Source organism: Notamacropus eugenii, chromosome 3 (assembly GCF_028372415.1).
Source record: "Notamacropus eugenii isolate mMacEug1 chromosome 3, mMacEug1.pri_v2, whole genome shotgun sequence".
NCBI lineage: Eukaryota > Metazoa > Chordata > Mammalia > Diprotodontia > Macropodidae > Notamacropus > Notamacropus eugenii.
This window is the reverse complement of record NC_092874.1, coordinates 180532313-180556941: the sequence shown is the minus strand read 5'-3', so window position 1 is coordinate 180556941 and position 24629 is coordinate 180532313. Positions and strand designations below refer to the sequence as shown.

General features: G+C 37.4%; 2 protein-coding genes across 8 annotated transcripts in view; one reads left to right on the top strand and one right to left on the bottom strand.

The window, feature by feature from the left end:
- The window catches only part of DNAI7 (dynein axonemal intermediate chain 7), a 79450-nt gene extending 63755 nt beyond the window's left edge, over window positions 1-15695 (bottom strand). For 3 of the 5 annotated variants that reach the window (XM_072653466.1, XM_072653465.1, XM_072653467.1), the window contains exons 1-2: window positions 15479-15605; window positions 14708-14725 (exon numbers count right to left, since the gene is read on the bottom strand). In XM_072653466.1, the coding sequence (XP_072509567.1) occupies window positions 14708-14725; window positions 15479-15481 (21 nt within the window). In that variant the 5' untranslated portion in view covers window positions 15482-15605. Of the gene's footprint in view, window positions 1-14707; window positions 14726-15478 lie in introns of all 5 variants that reach the window. The other 2 variants (XM_072653468.1, XM_072653469.1) reach the window with 1 other exon arrangement.
- A 54-nt stretch (window positions 15696-15749) lies between these two features.
- Window positions 15750-21312, top strand: ETFRF1 (electron transfer flavoprotein regulatory factor 1). 3 transcript variants are annotated; one of them, XM_072653476.1, is made up of 3 exons: window positions 15750-15869; window positions 20512-20613; window positions 20697-21312. In XM_072653476.1, the coding sequence occupies exons 2-3, from the start codon at window positions 20563-20565 to the stop codon at window positions 20916-20918; spliced, it is 273 nt and encodes a 90-aa protein (XP_072509577.1). In that variant the 5' UTR covers window positions 15750-15869; window positions 20512-20562; the 3' UTR covers window positions 20919-21312. The 3 variants fall into 3 exon arrangements, with proteins under 3 accessions (XP_072509577.1, XP_072509578.1, XP_072509579.1); XM_072653477.1 differs by having other exon boundaries at window positions 15819-15919; XM_072653478.1 differs by lacking the exon at window positions 15750-15869 and adding an exon at window positions 16316-16387.
- Window positions 21313-24629: the final 3317 nt, after the last annotated feature.

Sequence of the window (24629 nt, the reverse complement as noted above, 5' to 3'; positions counted from 1 at the left end):
CAGTTGGGCAGTGAACAAAAGGAAATACAGAATAAAAGCTTAACAAGACATTAGAATCAAGTAAAAGGCTTTTTTTTAAGGATATGGGAGATCCCAGGATGATTGGAGGCATGGAAAAGAAGCTGAAAGAAGAAGAGAGAAGGGAAAGAGGGGAAGAGACTAAAGATTAAAGAGGGGCAAGGAATAGTTTATCTGTCAGATCTGTGGAGAAGGGAAGAATTTATAACTAAACAAGAGATAGAGAACATTATGAAATAAAAAATGGATAATTTTGACTGCATTAAATTTAAAAGGTTTTGCACAAGGTCAATGCAACTAAGATTAGGAGGGAAACAGAAAGCTGGGAAACAATTTTTATAGCCAGTGTCTCTGATAAAGGCCTCATTTCTAAAATATATAGAGAACTGAGTCAAATTTATAAGAATACAAGTCATTCCTCAATTGATAAATGGTCAAAGAATATGTAGGCAGTTTTCAGAGGAAGAAATTAAAACTATCCAAAGTCATATAAAAAATGCTCTAAATCACTATTGATTAGAGAAATGCAAATTAAAACAACTCTGAGAAACCACATCACACTTATCAGATTGGGCAACACGACAAAACAGTTGGAGATGTGGGAAATTGGAGCATTAATGCATTGTTGTTAGAGTTGTGAATTGATCCAACCATCCAACAATTTGGAACTATGTCCAAAGGGCTATAAAACTGTGCATACCCTTTGATCAAGCAATACCACTTCTAGGTCTATATCCTAAAGAGATTATAACAAAGAGAAAATGACCCCCAGGTATAAAAATATTTATAAAGCTCTTTTTGTGGCAGCAAAGAATTGGAAATTAAGGGAATGCCCATCAGTTAGGGAACGCCCATTGGCTGGGGAATGGCTGAACGAGTTGTAGTACATGAATGTAATGAAATACTATTGTTCCCTAAGAAATGGTGAGCAAGTGAAATTTCAGAAAAACCTGGAAAGATTTGCATATGATGATGTTAAGTGAAGTGAGTAGAACCAGAAGAGCATTGTACATAGTAACAGAAACAGTGTGCAACAACTGACTTTGTTAGACTTAACTCCTCTGAGCAATGCAAGGATCTAAGACAACTCCAAAAGACTCATAATGGAAAATGCTATCCACATTCAGAGAAAACTTTGGAGTCTGAATGCAGATCGAAGCATATTATGGTTCTCTTTTTTTTTTTGGTTTTGTTTTTTCTTTCTTGTGGCTTTTCCCTTTTGTTCTGATTGTTCTTTGACAACATGGCTAATGTGGAAATACGTTTAATATCATATATGTATAGCCTATATCGGATTGCATACCATCTTGGGAAGGGGTGAGGGGAGGGAAAGGGGAAAATTTAGAACTCAAAATCTTATAAAACTGAATGTTGAAAACTAAAAATAAGTTTTTAAAGTTTTCTTGATAAAGTAAAAAAAAAAAGATGTGGAACTGAGAAAAAATAAAATCGAATAAAAAAGCTCATAAAGAGGGAAGAAGATTGAATTCATAAGAAGTAGAGAAGTTAAGCTTGGTAAGATAAGAAACACTTCTTTCACTTGGAATTACATCAAGGAAGGAAAAAGTGAAGATATTGAGAGGATTTGGAGTGAAGGGAAAAGAAAAAGAAAGCTCCTGATAGCTTCAATCTTCTCTACAGCAAGATCTTCAGGGAGGTAGTGATATTAAATGCTTAAGAAGAGTTTTAAAAGGTTTGGAACAGGAGCTGTGAGGAATACAACAGGAAGTAACCAAGGAAGAGTAATACAATGAGAAGGTGGCAGTGAGAACCCATCTTAGGTCACACACAGCATTTATCTGCAGTAGACTTGGTCAGTGCAGTTGGAGGATTAGCTCCGCCGTCACGGAGCAATCCCTACACAGGCAAAGATAGAAGGTGGGGGTAATCTAGGGCTTGGGTCTGGAAAAGGATGAATGGTCATAGGGAAGAAAAAGACTCAAGAGTGAATCATGGAGTTCAAACGGTCAACAACAGAAAAGACTTGGAAGGAGGGAAAGTGGAGCAGAGCAAGTGATGGACTGGAAAAGGCAGAGGAGCGAAGTCCCTGTTGATTGTGATAGAGTCAAAGAACAGGCTGAGGAAGCAGGAGGCACCAGGAAAATGAAGCCACAGGATGTTTAGCTATGCTTCTGTGAAGCTAGAGCACAGCACTGTTCTTGTTTGTGGCTGAAGTGGCGTGAAGGTTAAAGTCATGGGAGTTCAGAAAGTTGTTTGAGGAGATTCACAGGTATACTGAAGTCCCTAATCAAAAGGGTGGATTTTAGTTGGAGATAAAAGCAATGAGTCAGGTACAGAACTCTTAGGGGAAAAATGCTGAGGGGGGGGGGGAGGGAGGAAATGACCTGAGAACTAGTAGGTAACTGTTATAATCTGGAAGGGTAAATAAATTTGGATAGAATAATAGTAATAATAGCAAGCATTCACATAACACTTTAAGGTTTGCAAAGCACTTCACAAATATTTCATTTTATCCTTACAACTCTTAGAAATAAGGTACTGTTATTATCATCTAATTTAACAGAGGAGGAAATTGAGGCAGAGAGAGGTTAAGTGACTTGTTCAGGATCAAACAGTAAGTGTCTGAGACCAAATTGGAATGGAGGATTTCTTGAAAACTCCAAATCCAGTGATCTATCCACTGCACCATCTAGCTGCCTCCAAAGTGAACTGGGACGTAGAAGTTACTTGAGTGATGGATGGGAGAAGGGAATGATCTAGAAACAATAATGAGGATCAAGGAGTAAGCCTATTTATTCTCATCTGGGGTAACTGGGGGAGGGCATGAAAAAAGGTACATCCAGTACAGGAGAGCTGTCTTCTAGAAGAGTTGGAAGGCATGGGAGAAGAAAAGGTCTGAAAAAACAACCATCAATCCCCAAGAGAAAAAGAAATATTACAGGCATAAAACAAGTTATTTTAAAATACAACCTTTGTAATCAATAGACAGCATTAAAATTAGATATAAAAAACAGATAGAGTTAAAATGAGATGTTCCTCAGGAAAATGTCTCATTGGATACCCACCAGCCATCTGGGACCACTACGTCTTTTGGCCTCAAATTAGGTAGCGGAGAAAAGGAGATGGGAGAAAGAGCAATACCTCCCTAAAGAGGTATTAGAGAGAGAGGATGGATAACTATCTCCACATGTCACAGGGAGGGTTAAAGGATTAGTGATGGATTTTGGCAGCACAGAAAAGTTTTGGTGTATCAGGTTAGTAAGGATAGCTTAAAGCACCTTCATATAACTCAAAAGTTTTACTTTTTATGTAGAAAGCATCCTATTGCTGGCATACATTAGATGTGTTTAGTTTTTAGTCCCAGGGATTCCTAGGAAATAACTGACTGAATGGGATTACAAGAATAGGATAGAAGCTCATCCTTTTTATCTGGAATTAAGATGCAAATTATCTATAAGAACTAGGGTACTACAAGAAATTATTTCACTTGGGCTGAATTATATATGTAATATGTATATTGTATATAATTATCACAATTTTTGTAGTGTAGAAAAATCTTCCCAACAGTTTGGGAACATATAAGACAAAATAATGAAACCATAAATAAGGAGGGAAGAGGAGATAAAGTATCCTGTGGAGTTTTCTTTGTGTCTTATTAGTTGGACCCTTGCCTAGGGGAATCTTGCTTCTCAAGAAAAAATAGTAGCGCTTTCATTTTTTTAAATTTTTAATTGAATTTTATTTTTAGTTCTAAATTATCTTCCCCATTCCCCACCCATTGAGAAGGCCAAAAAAACAAAACCCATTACAAATATCTACAGTTATGTAAAATAAATTCCTGCATTAACCACAGTCAAAAATAAATACAAAAGAAAAAAAAGAAAAGAAAGTATGTTTCAGTCTGCAGTCTGAGTCCATCAGCTTTCTCTCTGGAGGTAGATACCATAAGTCCTTTGGAACTGTGATTAGTCATTGGGATTGATCAGAGTTAGGTTTTTCAAAGTTGATTATAATGTTGCTGTTAATATATAAAATTGTTCTCCTGGTTCTGTTCAATTCATTTTGCATCTGTTCACACAAGTCTTGTCAGGTTTTTCTGAAACCATCTCCATCATGCAGCATAATAGTATTCAATCATATTCATACATCATAATTTGTTCAGACATTCCCCAATTGATGGACATTCCCTCAATCTCCAATTCTTTGCCACTATGAAAATAACTACAATCAATATTTTTGCACATATGAATCTTTTTCCTGTTTCACCGATATCTTTGGAGAATAGATTTAGTAGCAGAATTGCTGGATTAAAGAGTATGTACAGTTTAGTAGTGTTTTAGGCATAATTCCAAAATTTTACAGATTCTCCCTTTGGGTTTCATATATTTATGTTCACCTAGATTGGAGGTTGGGAGAACTTTCACAAAGATAAAGGCCCCAATTTACTAATCCCTATGCATGTCTATGTTCTCTATCAAACAATACCAACTCTCATGCTCACTGAGGAAAGGCTAGCACTTGCAATTGCAAAAATCTTAAACACATGTTCTTCTATACACCATGCAAAGCCCTGCAGCAATTACAGAATAAGAATGGACAAAAGGACATCAACAGCTATCCATCCATCTGTCTACTTTCTCATTTCTGTGGATTCTTTATGAGAATTACCTATACCAGGGGTGAGAACCTGCAGCTTTGAGGCCACATGTGGCTTACTAGGTCCTCAAGTGCAGCCCTTGGACCGAACCCAAACTTCAAAGAACTGTGAGACAAAGAAACTTCTTTGAAGTTTGGGTTCAGTCCAAGGGCTGCACTTGAGGACCTAGAGGATCACATGTGGCCTCAAGGCCACAGGTTCCTCACTCCTGAATCCGATACACTGGTAAGCCCCAACTTACTTATTTTTCCAGGAAAGCCCTACCCATGATTTACTTCATTCTTTCCTCTACAACTCCCTCCTTCTCAAACTGTCCATCCACCTTCTAACTGCTCACACCAGAGACCATGCACTGGAAGAACCTATACTGTATTCTGCCCTAGTCTGCTGGTTGGTAACTGTCTGTGTAGGGGTGGAGAGAATAAAGTGAAACATGGCTGTGGAAAAGGTGATAGTCAATCAGAACGATAAAAGGACTGAGAGGCATCAACGAGGATCCAATTGTAATTAGATCATATTATGCGGCAGGATCACAGAATCATAGAATTAGAGCTGCAAAGGACTTTAAAGGCCACCAAGTCCAAATCCTTCATTTTGCAGATGAAGACACTGCATCTCAGAGAGGGTCAGTGACTTTGCAGAGTCTAGTAAATTACGGAGCTAGTTACAGAACTAGTACGTATCTGAGGCAGGACTTAAATTCAGGTCTCCAAGGTTCTAAGTCCAGCTCTCTTTATAGAAACATGGTGTGGATGAGGTTTACCTTCAGGGATACTATATAAGCTAGAACCATTCACACTTGACTCTGTCACTTTAATTAACCAGTTAGGAAGTTCAGAAGATACTCTGGCCACCAGAGGGTGCATGGTGGTTTTCAGCCACCAGCCCAGTAGCTGTTTCATAAGTTACTTAGTGTGTACAATTATATGCTGACTTTCCTAAAAGCTGCAGTATAGCCTTTGCTCACTAGAGGGTACTCATCCTACGAACTCCTGGATTACTGTCTCACATACTTCAGCTGTTTCATGAGATAATTTTCCTGATGATGAATTCCATGTAGGCTTAAAAGCATGATCTAGAATGTGCCAAAATTATTAAAATTGAAAACTAAAAATTTAAATAAGAAAAACAGAGATAAAGACTTTGTACTTGAGCCTACCCAAGCTACATCTAAGAAATCCCTTGTTCTCACAAATTAATCCAACCATTTTGAGTAGTGAAAGGATTAAAGGTAAGAGATATGAATCCAGGAGTTTTTTTCAGAGGTCAGGGTCCTCAACCACCTGAGTCAAGGAAATGTGGTAGATGAGCTTTTCATCCCTCCAAGCTAACAAGCTGACTTGGCTCTCAAAAGTTGAAATAGGTGCCCTGGAATTCCTCTTGTCTCCAGCCCTTATTCCTCTAGCAGCACTAACTATGATAGTGTCAGTAGGCAACTACACCTGAGTTGCAGGGTAAAGCTCTTCTCTAGTGTGGCCTAGTTAAAATAGGAAGGAAAAACTGCCAATGCTACCATAGCAGCTGTACCAAAAATGTCAGTCTGAAAGTTGTGGCTACCAATTCACAATAGCCAGATTGGCTGACAGGCATGTACTTCTGTATCCCTCCTTTCTATTCACAGTCTCATGAAAGGAAAGGAATGGAACTGTGAACGTGAAAGCCTGAATGGAAAGAATTTCCCAAGGGCAAAAACATCAACAAACTCTGATGGGGAAGGGACTGGTTTACAGACTCACGTTAAAAGTCTTGCCCTCATCTTCTAAACTTTCATATAACTCTTCCGATCTTTCATTTTACTTTACTGCTGTCCCAAGGGCAATGGACTTTGCCACATTCTCCCTTTCAGTCATGGACTTTGTCATATTCTCCCCTTTATCCAATGCATTATGTGTATCATAACAGATATTAACATTCAATAACTCAAGAATGATTATTCTTAGATCACAGGTAGTCAACCCACAGTACCATTTACATCATAATCACATTGATATTGCAAACGGTCAACATAACACAATTCAAAACATCATCTGACAAGGTGCTTTACTGACTGCATATGTTCAGGGTCAATCACATGCATACATAGCACTGGTAAATATACACCCATAGTATGAAAACAAATTTTAAAAAAAGAGTAAAAAAATGTACATCTAACAGGTGTGCATATAGCTATGGTATTTTCATAATGCAAGCACATAATCAAAAACATTAACAGTAAATTAATTTTTAAAACATAAATCAGAAAAGTAATTTTAATTGATATATAATCAACATATTTGTTGATTTTTGTCCTTCATTCTTGAAGAGGACCAAAATGACATCACTATGCTAGAGTCAAGTTTCAGTGTATCCGACTATGGCTGATCAGACTAACCTGAGATTGAAATGTTCTACCACAGGTGGGGAACAATTAGTCTGTGTGAACATTTGGGGTAGATTATCTAAATTTGCACATCTTGCATTTCTTTTGGGCTATTTCAATTCTGCTTTGCTCATATTGCACAGTGTCTTCTCTGATGTGGGCATGCCATGCTGAGTGGTCCTTTGCCAGTTCACACAATCAATTCCAAAGTTCTTAAGAGACCTTGAGTGTGTCCGTGTTTCACTTCTTCTGACAACCATGTGAATGCTTGTCCTGTGTGAGTTCTCCATAAAATAGTCTTTTTGGCAAGCATATGTTTTGCATTTGAACAACATGGCCAGCCCATCAGAGTTGCACTCTCTGAAGCAGAGTTTGACCGCTTGGCAGTTCAGTTCGAGAAAAGACCTCAGTGTCTGGTATCTTATCCTTCAAATCTTCAGAATCTTCCTAAGACAACTTAAATAGAAGTGATTCAGCTTCCTAGCATAGCGCTGGTATACTGTCCAAGTTTCACAGACATACAACGAGATCAGCAGAACAGCTTTGTAGACCTTTAGTTTGGTAGTCAGTCTAACACCTCTTCTCTCCTACACTTTCCTTTGGAGACTTTCAAACACTAAGCTAGGTCTGGCAATGCATGTGTCAACCTCATTATCAATGTGTACAACCCTGGAAAGTACACTACCAAAGTAAGTGAACTTATCTACAGCATTCAAATCTTCTCCATTTGCTGTAACCAATGGTTCCATGTATGGATGGTATGGTGGTGGCTGATAGAGTACCTGTGTTTTCTTGGTGTTAATTATTTGGCCAAAATTAGCACAAGCAGCAGAGAATCGATCCATACTTTGCTGTATCTCAGCTTTAGAGGCTACAATGAGTGCACAATCATCTGCAAACAGAAAATCATGCACCAACACCCCCTCTACTTTGATCTTGGCTTGCAGCCTTTTAAAGTTGAAGAAGTTATCATCAGTGTGGTAGCTGACTTTGATGCTGCGTTCATCCTCATTAAAATGATTTGACAAATTGGCTGAAAACATCATGCTAAAAAACATGGGAGCAAGCACACAGCCTTGTTTCAATCCGTTGGTGACTAGGAAAGCACAAAAACATTGTCCATTATCCAGAACCCAGGGCAAGGATATAATCAACATATATTGACATAAACAATAACATTTTTGATAGGAGCAAAATCAAGTAGAGGCCATGCCATGAAGGCCAGACTAGTGTTTTTTCTCTAAAGGCAGAGAAACTGTTCTGGAGACTTGACTGGTCCAGAGGCCTAAGGCTGGAGCCATTAATGATGCTTCCTGGTCTTCTAGGGCATAAAAAGATGAACCCTTAGTTTAGCAGATTCCTGTATCTCTTGAGTCACCACACTGTCACTGGAATGGTAATTTAAGGTTAATGGTGGGTGGGGGTAAGTTAAAGATCTTCCCTGCCCATTAATAGGCCTCAATACCTTTTGTTAATTTCTGTTGAGGCACTGGGTCAGTGGGTGTGGCCTTCTAGTTCTGAAAAGTGTATAAATACTTGGAGGTAAGGTTTTACTTTGGGGCTTAGTTTTTGGAAGAAAGTTTGAATGCCAGATGAGACTGGGAAGCTGCTAAGGAGCCTCCAGCTTTGAAAACTCAGATGTTGATGCTTCTCTCTCTGGTAACTATGTATGTATGGTGAGACAGTTGGATCTGTCTGTTGATCTGTGATATATGCATTGCTTGCAGGTCAGACAGTTGGAAGCCCTGTCTGTTGATCTTTATTTCTCTTTTTGTATTTTCTCTGAAGTTCAGGGTACTGACTTTTTCCCTCTGCACTAAATGAATAATATATATGTGCTTGATTAAAGTAGATTGTTGACACCTCAAAAGTTGCTTTCCTTTTAGAAAAGTAGATCTAAGAACTAGTACAGCAGGCCCTCCTGTGTATACCAGGGTCCTTGCTATTACAGTGACCCAACCCATCCAGCTTACCAGTCATATTCCTCTATGAATGGGAAAGGGGAGAGGGCCTATGTCTACCTGAACCAGTGCTATTTTCTTGCCAAATATCTTTTCCATGGTATTATTTGATATGCTTATTTTTTCTTAAATGTCAGATAGTGATTGTCTTATTTCATTCCATTTATTTCATTCTAACTTGAACCTAAAACAGCAGACCTGCTTGAGTAAGGTCTGGCCTGCTTTAACAGCCAAAGCATTTATCATTTCCATAAGCAATAGTATTATTGTTTAGCAATACATGTAAGCCCATCTCCTGCTTTTCCTACACAATATAACTTATTCTTGGGCACTGGTAGAATGGCTCTGCCCCTTTTGGGACCTGCTAACCTATTTGTACCTAGAACATAACTCCCTGATGGTTTGGGTTAATTGTAACTATCTTCAGATCTACACATCTGCATTCCCAAACATGAGTTTGTGGATGGACCAGATTTGATATTATAATTTTCAAGCACTATGAATTATCTATGATAATCTTATAAGTTATACAGCTCAGGCAGTCACTCTATACTTAACTGGTGAACAGTCTCTATCTGGTTCACTAATTGTCCAACATTTTTCCCCAAATAACTAGGAAGACTAACTAACTCCTTATGGGCAATATTTACTCTTTTGGGGAGCAATTTTATAGAGAGACAAATTACTTAGTCTTTGAATTATTTGGTATGGGGTGGTGTTCTATTGCCTGGTTTTCTTTTATTTTACCTTTTTTTTCTGGGTGCTCATATTTTGAAATTTTTTCAGATTAATTTTTTTTTAAAAGAAATACTTAGTTTTCAATTTTATTTTTATTTGCATTTGTCTCTTTTTTCTTTTCGTATTTTGAATTACATTTTTATCTTTTGTGTTTTTTTTTTTAAATCTGTTCTATAATGAGTGGTCCTCTAGTTCTCTCCCTCTCTCATATAAAGATTATGTTGCAATCACAAACTGCTTATGTAAGCAAAATATATTTCAATGCTGTTAACTGTTACATATTAAGTACGACTTAGTTTAACAATTGTTAGGCTATGAATAAAAGTTGCTATAAACATACTGACAATAACTCACATATCTGTTTTATCTAATTTCCTTTATAAGTTTCTTTTATCTCTTGTATTTGTTTTCCAAAGACTGTACTCAGATCTGGTTTTCTCAACAGGAATGCTTCAAATTCCTTTACTCTATTAATGATCCATTTTCTCCCTGTAGTATCACATTTGGTTTTGCCAGATAAGTCATTCTTGGTTATAGTCCTTTGTCTTTTGTCTTCTCATATAATGTAGTCCAAGAGTTCCTGTTTTTATAATAGTTGCATCTTAGTCTTGGGCAATCCTGACTATGGTTCTTTGGTATTTGACCTCTTTCCTCTGCTTTGATTGCAGTATTTTTTTCTTCAAACTGAAAATTCTGGATTTTGGCTATAATGTTACCGGGTATGTTCAATTTGGGGATTCTTTCAGGAAGTGACTGGTGGATTGTTTATATTTTCACTTTATACTCTTGCCCTAATATCTCTGGGCAATTTTCTTCACTTCTTGAAATAAGATATTTGGACCTTTTTTTTTTTTTTTGCAATGATCTTCCAGAAATCCAATGATTCTTAAATGACCTCTTTTTTTGTTTTCTAGTTCAATCATTTTTTATAAGAAATTTCTCACTTCTAATTTTTTTCAGTCTGACACTGTTCTAATATTTCTTGCTGTTTCATTGAATTGTTTGCTCCATTCCATTTTTCATTTCAACTATTTGTCTAAGGTTGTTCACTTTTTGCTCTAACGTCACATACTCTTTATATATGTGTGTATCCAGATACACATATATGTAAAACCATATCTTGTTTCAGCTCTTCCTTCATATTAACCAAGCACTCTAGGAGTCTTTGTGGCTAATTCATTCTTTTTTCTCATTATTCTGGGTTATTGCTTTCCTCTGGGATTTAACCTTAGAATTCTTTTAAATCATAGTATTTCTTAATTGTAAGAGTTTTCTTGTTTTCGTCCTTCAATTTTTCGATTAGGGGTTAGTGCCAGAGCCAGGATCTATACTGCTGAACAGAATGGGTAGGCACTGGTCCTATCTCCTGCTACAGTCCCAGTGTGAAACAACTGTACTGGTATGCTAGATCCTGTCCTCACTAAAGTCTTAAAGTCCCATGAAAACTCTATTTGAGAGGCTGCCTGGGGCCAGGCCTGCCTTCTTCCACCAGCTGTCCTGGATTGTAGTTCTGGACTGGATTCATGTAAGGGGCACTGAACGCCACACCATCTGGGACGCCACACTGACGGACATCAGGTAAACTGAGTCCAGTGCAGGGAAGGGTGAACAAGATGGCATTGGAAGGGACGGCCCCACCCCTGGTTTGTTTTTGTCACTATAGTTCCAGCTTGTGTTCATTACTATAGCTTCGGGTTTGTTTGTGTGTGTTACCATGGTTCACTGGGCTAGCTGGCAAACACTATATAATCAGAGTGCTTGCTTGAATAAATCGGAGTTGCTTTATGACCCGCTCCCCCGCCTCATTCTTTTACTCGCGAGCTCCACAGGAGGATGAGCAGCCTGCTGGCCAGGTATAAGACTTGCTCCTCTCGGTAAGCTATGCTGTCACTATAGCAGATTCAGGATTTGGTACCAAGTTCCACCCACTGACACAGTCTCCTTCACAGTGAAATAATTCTGAGTTATCACTTCATACCTATCAGACTGGTTAATATAACAGAAAAGAAAAATGACAAATGCTGGAGGAGTGGGGAGCAAAAAATAGGTAGACTAATACACCATTTGTGGAGTTATGAACTGATCCGACCATTTTAGACAGCAATTTGGCACTATGACAAAAGGGCTAAAAATCATGCATACTTTGATTCAACAATACCACTACTGAATCTGTATCCTAAAAAGATAAAGGAAAATGGAAAAATACTGATATATGCAAAAATATTTGTAGCAAATTTTTGGGGTGGCAATTGGAAATTGAGATGCCCATCAACTGAAGAATGGCTGAACAAATTATGGTGTATGACTGCAACAGAGTACTATTGTGCTATAAAAAATGATGAAGGGACTGGTTTCAGAAAAACCTGGGAAGATGCATATGAACTGATACACAGTGAGGTGAATAGAACCGAGAGAACATGCAATATTGTAATGATGTTCAGCTCTGAAAGACTTAGCTACTCTAATCAATACAATGACCCAAGACAATTCCAAAGGACTCATGAAGAAAAAGAACATCTATATTGAGAGAAAGAGAAGTGATGAACCCTAAGTGCAGATTGAAGAATATTTTTTTCACTTTATTTTTCTTGGCTTTTTTTTTTTTTTACAGTATGGCAAGTATATGCAAGTACATTTTGCATGACTTTATATGTATAACAGATATTATATAGCTTATCTTCTCAATGGGTGGGGGAGGTGCTAAAGAGAGGGAGAGAATTAAAAATAAAATAATTTTAAATGAATGTTAAAGTACAATTTTAAAAAACATTTGTGAGTGGTGGCAAAATTCAGGGTATATTGTATGTTATTGAAATAAAGTAGAGGAGGGAAGTCAAGGGAATTGAACAGATTGAGGAACCGGGAAATTAAGCAAATTTGAGAGAACATTTATACACACATGTAACACACATATATGTAACATTTATACACATGTGTATAGATATACATATATGTGTACGTGTGTTTGTGTGTATGTATGTAGTATGTGTATGCATGCGTGTATGCATGTGTGTATTTCCCCCTAGTATGAGGGAGAAATTGAGGTGAAGAAAAAGACAGTGAGCCAGACATTAAATTTATTAAGGAGGAAGAATGCCCTAAGGGTTGGGAGATTACAGCCACCAGAATTTGTAAGCTTGACAAATTTGGGTAGCATTGAACTTTAAAAGAGGAGAATCTGTCAAATGATGTTGTTAGAGGGAGAGTCTGGGATTGTCAGTGCGAAGCAAGTATTCTGACTCTCACCACAAGCAGTGGGTAATTTGGGAGGTATGAGAGAAAGGATAGCCAGTGTTGGAAAGAGGGCCAGGGAAATCAGTGCCATTATGAGGGAATAAGTCTCAGCGTTAGAAGATGGAAGGAGTGAGAAAAGAAAACATTTAAGATAGGAGGTGTGTTAATTAGGAAGGGAACAGTGGGAAGGTCAGAAAGATTCAGAGTGAGACACCTGAGGATTAGGGTTGAGACAAACAGGAATAAGGGAGCAGACACCTCAGATAGGGGAACAAAGCAGGAATCATTTCTGTAGGGAGGTCAAGGAAAAAAAGGACCGAAATGACTGAACAACAAACAATATACTAAAACAGGAACTGCTACTGCAACTAGGAAAATTCTCTTCTTAAGTAAAAGAGACACTTTTAAAAAAAAATAATTAAGTGTTGTGTATTGCAGAAAAATTGTCTTTTAAACCTAACTTCTTGTAACTTCTTGGCTTACCTATTAAAAATTCAGGGTTTTTACATTTTTGCTTATGCCATCCCACCCCTGCTTTTGTGAGGACCCTATCAGTAAAGTCTTTGCCCCTTCACTAAGAAAAAATAGTATCTTTTTTAAAGTTCCTTCTCATCCTGCAAAAAGCATCGGCATCTCATTAGAATGTATGTCATCCTTAGGCTAATTCTGAGAAACTGGCTCCCCTCTGAAAAAGAGCTATGCCTTTGCTTAGGGCAGTTTGAGTGTGCTGAGTGCAAAGTTCAACAGCTCAAAAGATTTATTACAAGCCTGGAAGGAACATTCAGAAATAGCTGTGTTTTTTGTTCTCTGGTTTCCCTTTTTTTAGCATCTTGGTAGTAATACTAACACTTCTTTCTACATAATTATCCATGTGTATTGTATTGACTCCTAAATTTTTAGGGAATGAGCAGTTGATTACCTTTCCAACCCCAGAAATTATCCCCTTGATGCTAGGACAATGCTAGACTGAGTAAAATACTAACTTTGGAGTCAAGAAGATCTCTGTTACTTACTAGCTATGTCACTATGAATGAATCATTTAACTTTTAGGGACACCAGGCAATTCTAGAAGACTGCAAATTAGGCTGTAGATCTGCAGTAGTGGAGGGAATTTCCACACTGAATTTCTGATAACATTGAAACATTTACTACATAAGCAAAAGAGAGAAGTCATAAAACATAAATATCATTTTAAATTTACAATTGAATTTTCAGAATGAAAGGACGATGTGAAGCAATATTTTGACAAGTACGTTCAAAATGTTTATGGCACAACAAAATAAAATGCCTTCTTCATAGCTGAGCAAAAAAAAAAAATAAATCCTGAAAGATTTAAACAGTTCAAGATCATTTATTAAAACCAACTACCTTGGAAACAGAGAGACACACAAACACAGAACTACAATTCTTTAGTACAGAACAACATATAGTTCACAATAGGTCAAATCAGGCACATATTGCTCAGGGTGACTCATTTAAAATATGAAAATAACAGGCATCATATGATGGAATGAAGATAATTTAGAAAAGAAATAACCTAAGTTTCCATTATTAATCTTTGTTTTTTTAAGAATGGTTTCAAAGCTCTATCCCGCCTTTCAAATGCTTACATACTGTTAGTGGTCTTAAGTCTTTATTACATAAGTTTTAAAGAACTTTTAAGAAGTTCACCTGCAAAGATGTTAGCAAAAGTAAAAATGAATGAGAGATGAACTCTAAGAAAGTTTTGTCTTTATGCACTTAACTCTCTAATTTGAGAAACCAGTCATTTGAACCTACCTTTTTCGATTTGGGAGCCTAGAAGTTGGGAAAAACAAAAGATGACAAAGTCAGTAAGTATCGATACCCACGTTCCCCCCGACACCGAGAGGCATCCCCAGCACACTCACTACTTCAGCAGCCTCTGTTCTTCCGAGAACTCGGAATACAATGCACTGACTCGCAAGAAGGGGCGATACGAACGACAGCTAGCGCCCCCATGTGGCGTTAAGGTGGGCCACACGCTTTACCTCTTCGTCACTTTTTAATGATTTGTGGAAACGCCGTAAAACACCCAAGGTTTCCATCTCCAAGGGAAAGTTTATTATCAGTGACCACAAACTTCCAGCTCAGGTCCATTGTTTTTTTAGTTTTGTTTTATTTTACAGCAGACTGCAACACGGCACGTATGCCACGAGCAGTCATTAGGTTATTTCTCCCTTTGGCAAACACTTTCTGAATAATTCGGAGTTCCTAACTCAGCAGGGGGGAGGGTCCAAAGAACGCCGAGGCTACACCATCTGCTCGTCCACACCTACCCTTCATCCATCTCTGTGTACACAGTGTCCCAAAACTCTGGATGCATTAAATAAAATTTTTTTCCTTAGTAGCTTCAAATTGCACTAAGACTTTTGGGACGTACAGTTTAGGGATCCATCCTCTAGCTAACCCTGTCTTGAGATCTAATGCTCCCACTCACTTGGATCCTCGTAAGGAGACGACGTTTCTTACCCTTTATTACCCCACCCCCTCCCCGAACCTGGCCCTTTCTTGGGAGTCTCCGGAGCTTACCATGGAACAGCGTCTATCACCGCGGTCCTCACCAGCCGGCAGGAGCTAGCACCCTGTTGACAAATGGTTCCCTCCGTTGCCATGACGACCGGCCTCCTAGCCGCGGCGCCACTTCCTGCGCAGCCGCAGTGAAAGGTTCTGTGGCCGGCCCTGGGCCCCCTGGCGAGGGAAGACAGGTTCCCGCGCTCCTCCAGACCCCAGCAAGCGCTCGGTCTCCGCGCAGCCGCTGTTCGCACCTCACTCTCCCAACCCCCACCGCCTCGCGGCCCCGCCCCCTCTCTCTGACCTTCCTATTCGTTCTCAGGGGAGGAGAGCCAGACCCGGGCACTAGGGTTTTACACCACGGCCGGGCGGGCGGTGCTGCCGGAAAGCGTCGGGTTTGCGGCAGAAGGTGAAGTGTTTTGGACTACTGTCTTGTCAGTGTCTAGGGAGGGGGACACGGTGAGGGGCGGCGCTGGAGGAGGCGGGAGGGTCTCTTCTTTTTCCCCAGGGCAGGGTGGCCTCGCTCCGTCTGCCGTTTTCTCCAGTGGGGCCTGGCCCGGCTGACGTGACGTCACGTGGGGGGAGGGCGGGAGGGGGGCGTCTCCCAACCGGATGTGATCTCCCGCATTGATTGGATGAGGCCTACGGCCCGGAGTCGCTGCCTGGGTGTGGCCTAGCTCCTTCCTCCCTGTCCACAGTGACTGTAGAAGGGGAGAGCCGGGGGCCTGAGCCCCGCGGGAGAGTCTGAAACTGTTCCTAGCGAGTCCCTTGGGCCTCCCCGGGCTAAAATGAGGGGTGGGCGTGGAGGAGATCAAAAACTTAAAAAAACTTGATAACCATATTTGAGTATAACTGCTGTCCTTTGGATCCGTTTATGAAATGCATTTAAAAAGCATTCTGACATGTAGCACGGTGGCCTTCAGCATGGTAAGTAATGAAGGCTAGGTGGCTGAGAATCCCAAGACTAGAATTAAAGTCCCTTCCAGCCCTGAATCCCATGAACGTAGATTCCTGCGCTCGCTCTAAGACAGAAGAGTGTTTCAAAGTGCATCCTAGAGGAAGTATGCTTTTCTCTTACGTTGAAAGTAGGCCTTGTGACAGAAAAGATACTATCTCAGATCAAACATCTTAAAGGATTCAGTTATGCAGTGCTCAGTGACGAATATCACAGTGTTGGCATCTGAGGGAAAATTACTTTTTCTATAATATTGCTTTACTTTTAAAAGAAAGCAAAAGAATCTTATTATTCCGTTGAAGATGGTGAAGGTACGAGGGCTCAAAATTATAGTTTAAGATAATGTGAGCATAACATGAGAAAATAAAAAGATAACTGAGCTTGTTACATGCCACTGGGGAAGAAATAGAAGTGGTTTAGAAGACTGAAATTTACTTCTACATCATATGCTCCTGTTTGTCAAAACATAGCAAATAACGAGCCTCATCACCTAGATTTTTTAGAACTAATGGCATTAGAAATAATGAATTTTGTCCTCTCAGTTTTGTTGATGAAAGTAAGATACAGAGAAATAGTTGCATAGTGACTTGAATTCACTATCTGTAGAACATCTAAAAATATGTCTTTGTATCCTGTATGTATATTTCCAAAAGGAAAACCTCCCTTATTCTTAATCCATTAAACAGGCTTCACTGATTAAACTAATGTAATGATTCATTTAATTCAGTAAACATAGTATGAACAAGACACATATATTGGGTACAAAGGACACAGAAAAGAAGAAACTAGGCTTTGCCCTCAAAGAACTTGTAAACATCTGTCTAGAGGGGAAATTGGAGTATAAACAATAAGTAGAAGATGATTTGAGGCAGGAAGGAGCATTAATACTGAAAGTTTCACCTGTGATCTTGGAAGGTAGCTAAGTGGCATAGTGAATGGAGCACTAGGCCTGCAGTCAGGCCCTGAGTTCAAATTCCACCTCAGGTATGCAGCTGTGTAATGCTTAACCTCTGCCTATTTCTTCATCTGGAAAATGAAGTGCTAATATTAGCACCTACTTTGCTTTGAGGATCAAATGAGATATTTGTAAAGTACTTAGCACAGTGCCTGGCACAGAGTGGGTACTATATGTTAGTAGTGGTGTTACAAGGATTTCTAGAGAATGCATTCCTGGTATGGCTTGTACATTTTGCAGACAGGAGATGGAACTTCAAATTGAGTCTGGTTTAACTGGAACAAAAAGGGAAGTAGTAAGTCTAGAATGGTGAGTTGGAGCCAGATTGTGGGGTACACTAAACATTATGGTAGAGTGCTTTTATTTTTATCCAAGAATGCATAGAGAGCCACTGTAAGTTTTCTAACAGTTTTAACATGACAGAACTAAGTCTTAAATGATTTTGGCAGCTGTGGAGGAAATGAATGTTTTTATGAAAAGCAAAGGTTTCTTATCTACATAGAACTGAAGTTTTTTTTTAATAAGGGAGAAAGTTTTTTTTTCCCAGTAATGAAATATTGGAAGAAGCAGCAAGGTACAACAGAACAAATGCCAGCTCTGAAGTTAGAAGACCTGGGTTTAAATCTTAATTCTGACATTTAATACTTAAAAGCATGTCACTTATATTCCTGGGCCTGTTTCCTCATCTGTAAAATGAGGCCATTGAACAAGATGGACTTTGAAGCCCCTTAGAACTTGTAATCTATGACTATATATCCAACATGGAGTATAGTTCAGGTATTATAACATACAAAATTTTTTGTTCAGAACTGTGATCACATGGCTTCTGGAGTTCTAACAGTACAGATCACAAACCATTCAGGCCTGCTGATTTTATGCTGATTTATCTCCCCAAAAGTACATAGCAGACAGGATCCAACGTGCTGGAGGCCATTTTTGCTTTCTCCCAACTTAAAGAGTTCCAGTAGGCAGTATGGTTTATGTCTTCCTGTTACCCCTAGGTCTTACCACTTGACCAGCCCATCTTGTTCTGATCATAACATAGAGTTCCTTGATGACATTCTTTACTCTTTTATTTTTTTGGCATTATTATAAATTGTCTGCTCATGATGTTCCTTTCCTTTGCCCTCTTTGAGTAACACTTATTCTTAAGAGAAAGTGTCCTTTCAGTTATTGCCATTCAGCAATATTAGTAAAAAAAAAAAATTCTCCTAAATCGTTGGGCATTTACATATGATTTCATTGAACTGAAATTTGAGTGTGGAAACTTTTTTTACCTGTAAAGGGAGGCAACTAATTCTTATGTAATTAATATACCCTTAGAAAGTTTCATGGGGGCACTGAAAGTTAAGTGATGTTAAGACATGCTCAGGGTCATGTTCAGTTGTGTCTGACTTCGTGACTCCATGAGGTTTTCTTGGCAAAGATCCTGGAACGATTTGCCATTTTCTTCTCTCATGGATTAGAGGTTAAAGACTTGCCGAGGGTCACATAGCTAGTAAGTGTCTGAGGCCATATTTGAACTTGGGCCTCCCTGACCCCAGATGCAGTGATTTATCCACTGAGCCATCTAGCTGCCTTGTTCAGTCATATAGGATTTTTCATCAGCTTTGCATGCTACCTTCTACTTGTTCTTTATGAACATCGTAACATTTTTGTTAGAGTAAAAGCTCACTCATTATTGGAGTTAGGACCAGGCTAAATTAGCAAAATTCTGAATGATAGATTTGTGGTAAACTCCTTTATAAGTTTTTAAAATCATAGTTTAAAAACACAGCCCCTGTGTTGACACTATTACTGATTACAAGTTTTAACATCAATTAGGCTATATTTCATTTTATGAATTGTTTTTAAAAAATGCAGTTGAGAAGCAGTGCAGTAAAGTGGATAGAGGGGCTGGCCTTGGATACAGAAAAACCTGTGTTCAAGTCTCTCACCTCACACAATCTCAGTGATCACAGGCTGTTTAATCTCCCAGTGCCCCAGGCCAACTCTCTAGAACTATATAGGACTATAATTTAACTAAAACCTGGGAAGCAAGTCTCCACAAAAGATATGTTCTGTACAATGATGAAACTCAAGGTCCAGACCAAACATACAGAGATACATACATATACATAAACACAGACATAGAAATATATATTCAGTTAGAAGGAATTATATTTCTAGCCTGAAATGCTTTTTAATACTAAACTTAAGAGAATTTTAAAAGTAAAAACATGCTCTAGGGCAGTGGTCCTTATTTTTTTTGTATGATGGACCCCTTCTCATAACATTTTTAAATGTTTTAAAAACAGGATAAAAGAAAAAAACTTATATTGAAATACAATTATTTTTAAAAATTGTAATTTTTTTAAAGTTCGTGGATTTCAAGTTAAGAATTCCCTGCTCTAAAGCTATTTCTGTGCTTTGAGAGTAGTAAAAAGCTTTTCCTTTTTTTTTAAAAAGCCAGTCACAATGAGATTCATTACACTGTAGGAACTGTTTCATTCTTTTATATTTGTATCCCCAGGCATTTGCACATAGTAGATGCTTAATAAATGTTTGATCGATTGAATTTAAAGTTTGTAGGAATTTGGAAGTCTTGAGATTCTTAAATATCTCTCATATTTACAGATGAGGAAGCAGACATGGAGTGCCTGACCATTTCAGGGGCACACATACATAAGAAAAATGTAGCAGCAAAACCAAAGTCTTCCAAACAAGTTTTGAACTAAAATTATTAGACCAAAACTCATTAGGGTTATACATATTAAAATATGGGAGAGGATTTAATAACTTGACCTGAATTGAAAAAGTGAACATGGGTGAAATTTTAACACCTAAGTCTGTACACTTACTACTTCTACAACTTTGAGAGAAAATCGTTTCTCTTTTGGCCTCAAGTTTCCCCATTTGTAAAATGAAGAAATTGGAAAAGGTAAGCCCTGTGGAATAGGTCGTTTCCATCTCTAAATTCTACTGTGTCCATCAATTTGTTATTTGCCAATAAATGCAAAGTTAAATTAAGAAACAAGAATTCAGGTGCTTCCTGTTTCATTTTCCATAAAGTAGCATAAAATCTTCCTTTGTTGAGAGTTGCTCTGAATTTAATATTTTATTATTTTAAAATATGTATTGATAAAATACCCATTTTTCCAGGTATGTGTGTGCATTTATACCTATGAAGACAGTGGAAATTTTCAGTGACAAATGAAAATGGCTAACCCATTAAGAGGAGAAGTTTTGACTCTTTATAAAAATGTAAGTATCTACTACTAGTTCCAATAATCTTAATATTACATGCTGCAACTTATTTAGGAATATAAAACATGTTTGTTTTTAAGCTGCTGTATGTCGGAAGAGAATATCCAAAGGGAGCAGACTACTTTAAAAGACGTTTGAAGGCAGCTTTCCTTAAAAACAAAGATGTGAAGGACCCAGAGAAGATCAGAGAACTTATTGCACGAGGAGAATTTGTAATAAAAGAGCTAGAAGCCTTGTACTTCCTTAGAAAATACAGAGCTATGAAGCAACGTTACCACTTAGAAGATGACAAAACTAAGTGAATTTTCATTGTTGCAAATGTAGAATTACTGCTTAGGCTGTCTGAGCAGTTATTGGTGGCATTTATATGTAAATCAAATACGGCAGAATAACTGTAATGCACAGGATGTACGCAAAAATGCCCAGAATACCTGAACTCTCTCCACTTTAAAAATTATTTTATTAAGTTTCAACTGATACAGCTATAAATTGATACTGAAATCTTATCAGCCAAGATTTGTGTCCTTGTTTTTTAATTATAGCATCTGTCAAAACACTGATTTGGCAACAAAAATTCATTGCTTAATTTAATGAATAGGAACTTTAAACTCCCATCATTAATCAACATTGAAAATTTTTAATGAAAATGTTCACTAGGTCTTAAAAATAAATACTTAATAGATGAAAAGAGCTTTAGATGATGTCTATCTTAGTCTATTTTTGTTTTGTATTCACTGTCACAAAGAAAAAAAGATGGTATTTTGCATTGCAAATAAATTTATCAAAGGCATTAAGATCTAGGTTTTAATTCAGCCAATTCAATATTTCATTTGTTTTACAGTTTTTAAAGGAGTGGACAGTTAAAAAAAATTTTTTTTGCCAAAATTTGGCACATTCACAACAAGGTATTAAAAGTTTCACTTGGAAGAAAACTGAATAGCACCCAGAATTCAAATGGATATTTTCTGTAGCTGCACTACGCAAATTTATAGTACAGAAAACCATCTAAAACAGCTTATAGATATTTGTCAATCTATGGCAGTTAGATGGCAAAGTGAATGCTGGGCCTGGAGTCAGAGAAACCTGAGTTCAATTCTGGCCTCAGACATTTCCTGGCTATGTGACCCTGGGCAAATCACTTAATCCTGTTCGTCTCAGTTTCCTCATCTGTAAAATGAGCTGGAAAAGGAAATGGCAAACCATGCCAGTATCTTTGCCAAGAAAACCCCACATGAAGTCAAAAAGAGTCAGAAACTAATGAACAACAACATCCATCAAAACTGGTTAATAACTGGTAACCTAACTTGCATGTCATGACTTTCTGAGGTATCTGTTTTGGAAGACAGCTTTCAACTAGAAATTGGAATGATCTGGTGATAAACTGATTTTTTTTTTTTTTGGCATTTGGACTGATCGATAAGGGAATCACAGTCTAAAGACTTTATAGTTATTTTGTTGTTACTGGATTCCTTTCAGATTCAGGTAAGTTGCTATAATCATCTTTGACTTAAGACAAAATGCTATCCTACTTTCCTTAAGAAAAATAGAGGGAGTTTTCATTTTTTGCTAAAGGATAAAATAACAATAAACTTACTGTAAATCCTCAAGTTACAGTGAATACAATAGTGTTATGATTAATGTAACTGATTTAAGGCACACATGGAAGCAGGTTTTTTTGTGCCTAATGAATATATATGATGAAATTATTCAATTTCCTTTAGAAGAACTCCTCTTAAAAATATGAGGACATTAATGATAATTGATAGCTGCAGAGTAAATATTAGGATATGAATTTAGATTCTGAAAACAATTCCTAGGAAACAGTAGTAGAGTCACAATAACTTTATTACATTACAATAATTAGGAGCAGTACAGTTTATGACAAAAATATGACAATTTCAGATCACTTCACAGCACATACTCCTGTGAACATTTAAAAGTTAATTTTAGTTAAAACAGTGGTCATTTTAAATTTTTATGTCTGATACAACCAATATTCCTAGTTCAGCGCAACCAAATGATGTAGAAAAACTGGATCACACTGCATATGCCTCCCCCCCACACACAAAAAAAGCACAATGTACAAAATGTGCATGTTTCAGTTTACACTATACAAAAATAGTTAAAATACATTCCAGGTAAACATGTTACATTAAGAAATAGTTTCTAGTGAGAAGTTGGCACTCAAAAAAAGGAAAAAAGCAAAACAATTTTCAACATGGTAACAAAAGACAGTGGAATTAGGAACTTTTCGATCATGTAGCCCACGTGGTATTATGTAGCAAACTTTACCCCCGAAGTCTGACAATTTCTCCAGCCAGCCACCTCTGTTTCTCTAAGTACATCTGTATGTTCACTATCATCATACCATGTAGGCACTTCGAGCTGTCAGACACACAGATCTCAAGCTATGTAATTAACAGAAAACTCAGGAACTAATTTGAATATGTTACTTGGAGAAACAGTATTTTCCCTATTGTACTGAACTAGTCACAATACAATTTCATACTATTTGATTTTTCTCTACATCAAATTCCTAACAGCCAAGATTATAACTTAATAGTTAATTAAAAACTAGAATTCCAACTTAATTATTAATTGCTGGTTGCTTTTTTTAGAAGGTGATTATCAAGATTATATATGGCTACCACAAGACATTATTCCTTTCTGACAAGTAAAATTCAATAAATGAATTATCATGTAGTAAATGACTTAAGATACAAATTTTTGTTGCCATCAAAACAAAATCTGAGATGTTCTTAGAAAACATTAAAAGAAATTCACTGGAATACAAATAAGATCAAGTTGTGCAAACTGCAACTCAACATGCCCCAGTTTCCACAAATGTTTAAAAAAACTACACAAAAGTGGCAAAGATTATGATTACAAAAGTTAGGTTCTATAAATTTTTATGCAGTGTGACTCAGTTCAAACAAAACCTAGAACTTCTAATCTTTATATAATGACTCAAAAGCATACTATCCACATCTGCTACATTCTTCCACAAACATGTTATAGGGATTCTAAGACTAGGTCAATTTTCTCAACTTCAGTATTGGATTTTGAATGTTAAGGCTATTATAATCAGATAAATGCTTATCTTCTAGGACTCCTCCTTCCCACCCCACCCCACCCTTTAATTCTACAAAAACTTTTCATCTTCCTCAAACCATTCACAATTCAGGTAATGAAGAATAACTTATCAGTTCTATAGGTTTTTTTTTTTTAATTGCCCTGCTTCATCAAAAATTCAAGAATCCTACAGAAAATACATTTGAATCCCTTTATGCATCACAACTCTTTTGAAGTATGGCCATTTCTTTCCCTTGGTACTGCATATATCTTGATAGCCCCTAGACAATGCTCCATGATCCTAAACTTAGTAAGTAACATTTAAGAAAAGTTACACTTAATTTTATCCAGAATGGAAACTACATTCAATCTCTGAGACATCTTAGTTACTAGTTAATTTTTAACAATTAGAAAGCTAATGTATTCCATGATTCAAATCAAAAGGAAAACTGAGTGAATTGTTTATAAAAAATTAAGTTCAATGAAAGATCTAAAGCCACTTTGAGAAAAAGCAATAAGAAATTAGGATTATGACCTATATGTATGTACTTAATATTTTTCTTTTTCCATCATTAAAGAGTAGTGTCTGAATATAACCTCAAATATGTCCTTCTAGTAAACATGGTGGTGTCAAACTCAAACAGACATAGATCCCTGTGGGTGCTGTTGACTTAAAAAAAAACAACCCCTCAAATTAACATTATCCATGTTGCATCTTTTATTTCCTGATTACATTTTAATCTAGTTCTGGCCCTACCTGGGAGCAAGCAGCCTATAGGCTGCCAGTTTAACACCTCCGCTCTAACATATGTTAGGTCTGCCTTAAAAGTAAAGGCCACTGAAAGAGTCTGTGTGAATGAATCAATTTAAAATAGGAAAATAAAAAGCCTTTACTATTTTCCACTGCCTCAAACATTTTTATTTTATTTCCTTTTTTATAG